This window comes from Theropithecus gelada, chromosome 19 (assembly GCF_003255815.1).
Source record: "Theropithecus gelada isolate Dixy chromosome 19, Tgel_1.0, whole genome shotgun sequence".
NCBI lineage: Eukaryota > Metazoa > Chordata > Mammalia > Primates > Cercopithecidae > Theropithecus > Theropithecus gelada.
Window position 1 is genome coordinate 11,329,559 of NC_037687.1, and position 6,222 is coordinate 11,335,780.

The 6,222-nt window shown below is 55.6% G+C and overlaps 1 protein-coding gene across 5 annotated transcripts in view; it reads left to right on the top strand.

Annotated features, from left to right (window-relative positions):
• The first annotated feature begins 416 nt into the window (after positions 1-416).
• Positions 417-6,222, top strand: part of CNN1 (calponin 1) — an 11,358-nt gene continuing 5,552 nt past the window's right edge. The window contains exons 1-3 of one of the 5 annotated variants that reach the window (XM_025368010.1): positions 417-691; positions 994-1,266; positions 2,737-2,858. In XM_025368010.1, coding sequence (XP_025223795.1) covers positions 2,824-2,858 — 35 coding nt within the window. In that variant the 5' untranslated portion in view covers positions 417-691; positions 994-1,266; positions 2,737-2,823. Of the gene's footprint in view, positions 692-993; positions 1,267-1,405; positions 1,452-1,927; positions 2,357-2,736; positions 2,859-6,222 lie in introns of those variants that run through there. The other 4 variants (XM_025368009.1, XM_025368007.1, XM_025368011.1 and 1 more) reach the window with 4 other exon arrangements.

Here is a 6,222-nt window from a genome sequence, read left to right on the forward strand (position 1 = left end):
CCTCTGCTGTGCCGGGCACTGTGCTGGGAATGTAAGAGACATACTCTTCTGATCTTTACAACTCTCTCATGAGGCAGGCACTATCATTGCCCCATTTTACAGATGTGGCCATAGAGTCCTGGAGAGGAGAAGGGGCTTACCTAAGGCTATAGACTGTTGGTATCTGGAGATAAACCCGGGATGGTGCTCACTAAACTATCATGGGTGTCAGTCCTGCCTCAAGACTCCAGAGAGATAAAGAGACCTCAGAGACAAAGAGACTCAGACCCAGCCAGAGGCCCAATGGACAGCGGGAGGGGTGGGTGGAAGAAGGCTGGTCTCTGTCTGACCAAGCCCCCCCAGAATAACGTAGGCTGCCCCCCTAGGTGGAAACAATGACACAATCAGCTCCCAATACCAAGGGCCTGACATCACAAGGGGGGGAAGGCAGCAGAGGTTGGGGGGGGTGCCCCGCCCCTTGGCAAGCCCCTACAGCCAATGGAATGGCCTTGGAAGAGACCCGGGCCGCCTCCGGAGCTTCAAAAACCTTGTGAGGAGGGAAGAGGGTGCAGACGGAACTTCAGCTGCTGCCTTGGTCCTCAGCGTCAGTACTGCGACACTACCCCCCCGCCAGAGCCCACCGGCCAGCATGTCCTCTGCTCACTTCAACCGAGGCCCTGCCTACGGGCTGTCAGCCGAGGTTAAGAACAAGGTAGGGCTGGAGGGCCTCCCTGGCCTGGCCCACACGTCCTGCCAGGCCAGAGCCCCGAGCTTGGGGTCCCTTGAACCCCCTCCTGCCTATCCTATGTGACTCGGAAACTAAGAGGGGAAAAGGGAGTGATATGGGATAGGGGCTGCCTGTCTCCCCCTGAACATCCCAGAGCCCCCAGCTATGGTTGGGGTGGAATAGGGGGCACACAGCCACACATAAACAGAGGGGGTCAGTCCATTGCAAAGATACCCACCTGATCAGTCTTCTTTTAACCCTTTGTGTTCTTGGGGGGAACAACATAGGGGTAAGACTTGTTGATTCTTCCATATCCCCCAGCCTCACAAAGAAACTGGGGAGCGCTTGAGAGCTGGGGCTCCTGGGAGGTGACGCTGGGAAAGTGTGGGAGATCCTGAAGGCAAAGGGGGATGGTGGAGGGCAGGAAGCGGGCATCAGAAGTGCGGCAGGGGTCTCCTATCTGTGGAGCTAGGAAGATACCTGGACACCACCTTCATGCTATGGATGGGTAAACAGGTTCGGAGAGGAGAGGCAAATAGCTGGGATCCCAGGTAAAGCAGGTACAGCGCTCGGACCCTGAAGTCACCCCCCATATACCAGGATGGTCTCAGCTTCTCCCAGCTGGAGAACTTGAAGTTTCCAGCCCACTGGAATCGTCCCAACAGCACTGCCGAGGGAGGAGTTCCTGCCCCATTTGACAGAGGGGAACACTGAGACTCAGGGTGGCTTTTCCAAGGGTCCTGTGGTGAGGAAGTGGGGGACTAGGTTGGAACCTGGGTCGGGGGATCCTCGGGGCTGGAGGAGGGGGCTGGTTGGAGGAGGGGGCTGGTTGGGGGCGGGTTCTCGGGCGAGAGACAGATCCCAGCGCCGCCCTCCTCCCCCCAGCGCCGGCCCCAGAGCCGCGCAGAGCCGCCGCGCCTTATAAGGCGGCCTCGGGGAGCCCAGGCCACGCTATATAAGGGCCGGTTTGCTTTATAAAGCCTGGCTGGTGGTGTGGGGGGCGGCAGGGCCGGGGCCAGGTGAGGGGGCCGCCCCTCCCACCTCCCCCCACCTACCCAGGAGAAGAAAGGGCAGCCCGGTCCCCTAGGGGCTGGGAGCCTGGCTGGACTGTGGCGGAGGGTTCTGGAGAAATGGGAGTGGGGGAGGAGGGGGACGGTGGAGAGAGGGAAAAGCCGGGGGGAGAGGCAGAGAGAGATACTGGGAGCCTGAGACACCCTAGGGACAGACGTGGGAGGGCGAGCCAGGAGCGAGATAAGACCTAGACAGGGATGGAGGGGCAGGGAAGGGAGACAGAGCCCCACCCCCCACCCCAGGCAGGAAACCTGGAGACAGAGAAAGACCTAGAGAAGCAGAGATGCAAGACCCAAGAGCCCCGCCCCTGGCCAGACAGGGACTAGCCACCCAGAGAGATGGGGACCCCAAGACTGGGCCAAGGAAAGACACCGCTGGGGAAGAGAGAGACAGAGGAGTCGTGGGGCTTGATAAGGGGGAGAGAGATATACAGACGTGCAAGCCTCTACCCCTAACCAGAGACAGAGCCCGGGAACCGAAGACGTGGGGGACGTGGAGAGACAGAGATGTATGACCAGCACACCTCTGCAAGCCAGCACCCAGGGGCACCTCCTTAGACTTCCTTCTTCCCTTCCTGAGGTGCCCCTTCTTCCAACAGGGGACGCAGAGGGGGCAGGGCTAGAGGAAAAGAAGCCCCAAGTTTGGCCTGGACGTAAAACCAGGGGACCGGGCGCCACCCCTCTAGCTCAGAGGATCCAGCTCCCCACACCCCACCCCTCGTCTACATTCCCTGGTGCCAAACCTCAGAATGCCCGGAATGGCCCCCTGGGCAGGTGCCACCTCAGCCCTGGCTCTCGGCCCTCCCCAGCCCCCACCCTCCCAACTGGGTGATCTGGGGCAAAATTGCCTTAGTTGGGAAGGACGAGGGAGATCAGGCTCTAGGAGGCTCGGCTAGGACCCAGGGAGCCCAGGCTGCCCCCACTGCATCCTCACCCCTTTCTCTGTGCCCCCCGCCCCAGCTGGCCCAGAAGTACGACCACCAGCGGGAGCAGGAGCTGAGAGAGTGGATCGAGGGGGTGACAGGCCGTCGCATCGGCAACAACTTCATGGACGGCCTCAAAGATGGCATCATTCTTTGCGAGTGAGTGAGGCTCTCAAAGCCCAGACCCTGCACCCCCGGCAACTCCATGCAGCCCCCTCAACCCCCAAAACAACCATGATCCTGGAACTGAGTTGAACACTTTCTATTGGATACCTTTGGGGTGGCCAGTAATCACTGTGCCCATTTAATAGGCACAGAAAACTGAGGCTCAGTTAGGTGAAATGCATTATACCAGGTCCCACGCTGTTTCAAGGGAAATGACTCCAGAATCTTAACCACCATGCTATACAGGGTAGGCCTATCTATGGCCACCAGAGTCCCCAGAAAGAGTAGTCACAGCTAAAAGGCAGCAGTCAACAGCTGTTCATGGCTGGCTTGGTGACATGAGGAGAGATGTGCGGCAATAACTAAAGTAGGCCCTGGTTTTCTTTCTGGATTTCATTTTGTTTTGTTTTTTTGAGATACAGTCTTGTTCTGCTGCCCAGGCTGCAGTGCAGAGGCACGATCTCGGCTCCCTGCAACCTTTGCCTCCTGGGTTCAAGCGATTCTCCTGCCTCAGCCTCCCCAGTAGCTGGGATTACAGGCACACACCACCATGCCTGGCTAATTTTTGTATTTTTTTTTTTTTCAGTAGAGATGGGGTTTCACCATGTTGGCCAGGATGGTTTCGAACTCCTGACTTCAACTGATCCATGTACCTCGGCCTCCCAAAGTGCTGGGATTACAGGCACACACCACCATGCCCGGCTAATTTTTGTATTCATTTTTTTAGTAGAGATGGGATTTCACCATGCTGACCAGGCTGCTCTTGAACTCCTGACCTCAAGTGATCCACCTGCCTCGGCCTCCCAAAGTGCTGAGATTACAGGCATGAGCCACCTCGCCTGACCTTCTTTTTTTTTTTTTTTTTTTTGAGATGGAGTCTTGCTCTGTCACCCAGGCTGGAGTGCAGCAGCACAATCTCAGCTCACTGCAACCTCTGCTGTCCGGGTTCAAGTGATTCTCATGCCTCAGCCTCCTGAGCAGCTGGGATTACAGGCACCCACCACCTCGCCCAGCTAACTTTTGTATTTTTAGTAGAGATGGGATTTTGCCATGTTGGCCTGGCTGGTCTCGAACTCCTGACCTCAAGTGATCTGCCCGCCTTAGCTTCCCAAAGTGCTGGGATTACAGGCATGAACCACTGCACCCTGCCGGCCCTGGTTTTCTCCTCGCCTCAAAACCTCATCGCTGAGGGAGGTGAAAACCCTAACAGCTCCCAAGCCCCAGTTCCACTGCAATCTTAATGCATGGTAGGGCCCTAAACCCAATCTGGGCCTGATCTGCGTTTGAGTCTGACCCAGGGCAGAGTGACTGTGAGTGTGATCGGAAGACTTTGAAGGTGCAGCCTCATCAAATCCTAGATGCTGGGAAGAAGAGGTGTCAGGGGTGTTTTACCTTGTTCCATTCCCATCCACTAGGAACAAAGAATTGGCGGGTGGGGAGGTGGGCACACTGGTGTCCCAGCTCAGACAGAGGACTGCTCAGACGTCAAACAATGCAGTCCCAGCTTGGGCAACATAGTGAGATCCCATCTCTACAAAAATTTTTGTTTTGATTAGCTGGGCGTGGTGGCATGCACCTGTGGTCCCAGCTACTCGGGAGGCTGAGGTGGGAGAATCGCTTGAGCCCTGGAAGTCAAGGCTGCAGTGAGCTATGATCACGCCACTGCACTCCAGCCTGGGCGACAGTGAAACCCTGTCCCAAAAAAAAAAAAAAAAAAAAAGACCTAATGTAAATGACGAGTTGATGGGTGCAGCAAACCAACATGGCACTTGTATACCTATGTATCAAACCTGCACTTTGTGCACATGTACCCTAGAACTTAAAGTATACATATAAAAAAAAGAGTGGGCCGCACGCGGTGGCTCACGCCTGTAATCCCAGCACTTTGGGAGGCCGAGGGGGGCGGATCATGAGATCAGGAGATCGAGACCATCCTGGCTAACATGGTGAAACCCCATCTCTACTAAAAATACAAAAAATTAGCTGGGCATGGTGGCGAGCGCTTGTAGTCCCAGCTACTCAGGAGGCTGAGGCAGGAAAATGGCGTGAACCCGGGAGGCAGAGCTTGCAGTGAGCCGAGATCGCACCACTGCACTCCAGCCTGAGTGACAGGGTGAGGCTCCCATCTCAAAAAAAAACAAAAGTGTAATGCAGTCACCCGTGCAGTCATTCACTCATTCATTCATTCATGCATGCAAGAAGCATTTATGAGTTCCTGCTGTGTGCCAGGCTCTGATCTAGGCATTGGGAACTGTGAACAGAACAGACTCGACTGAGAGCTCAAGGACTTTTAGTCCTAGTTGAAGAGATCAATCAAATCATTGATCAAATAATCACAGACTTGTCTGTTCTGGGGAAAATTCAAGCGGAAGGGAAGCTGGGAGGGTCAGGTGCATCAGACGTCTGCGGGTGGAGGGTGTGCAGTTTCCTAGAGAGTGGTCTGGGAGGCCTCTCTCTGAAGAGGTGACAATTGAACAGAACCTTGGATGAAGTGAGGGAGGACTCAGGGGACCTGAGAAAAGAGTGAGCAAAGCAGAGGGGGCCACCAGTGCAAAGGCCTGAGATAGGAGCATGCTTGGGGTGTCCGAAGAAACAAGGAGGAGGCTGGCGTGACGAGCACCAAATGATTGAGTAGAAGTGGAGATGAAGTCGCAGAGTGAACTGAGAGTCAGATGGTGGAGAGCCTTTTATTTCATTTATTTATTTATTTAGAGACAGAGTCTTGCTCTGGTGCCTGGGCTGGAGTACAGTGGAGCAATCATAGCTCACTGCAGCCTCGACTTCCTAGGCTCAGTTGATCCTCTCACCCCAGCCTCTTCAACCCTAGCCTTCTCAGTAGCTGGGACTACAGGCGCACATCACCAAGCCCGGTGAAGTTTTCGGGGTTTTCTTTTTGTAGAGACATGGGTCTCACCATGTTGCCCAGGCTGATCTCAAACTCCTAGGCTCAAGTCATCCTCCTGTCTCGGCCTCCCAAAGCACTGGGATTACAGGTGTGAGCCACTGCGCCCAGGTCTACAGAGGGCCTTTTAGTCCATGCAGAGGACGTAGGATTTCATTCTGAAGGCAGTGGGAGGCTCCTGGAGGATTTGGAACTGGAAGGTAATTTGAATTGTTTAAAAATGGCCATTCTGGGCCGGGCGCGGTGGCTCAAGCCTGTAATCCCAGCACTTTGGGAGGCCGAGACGGGCGGATCACGAGGTCAGGAGATCGAGACCATCCTGGCTAACACGGTGAAACCCCGTCTCTACTAAGAAATACAAAAAACTAGCCGGGCGCGGTGGCAGGCGCCTGTAGTCCCAGCTACTCGGGAGGCTGAGGCCGGAGAATGGCGTGAACCCGGGAGGCGGAGCTTGCA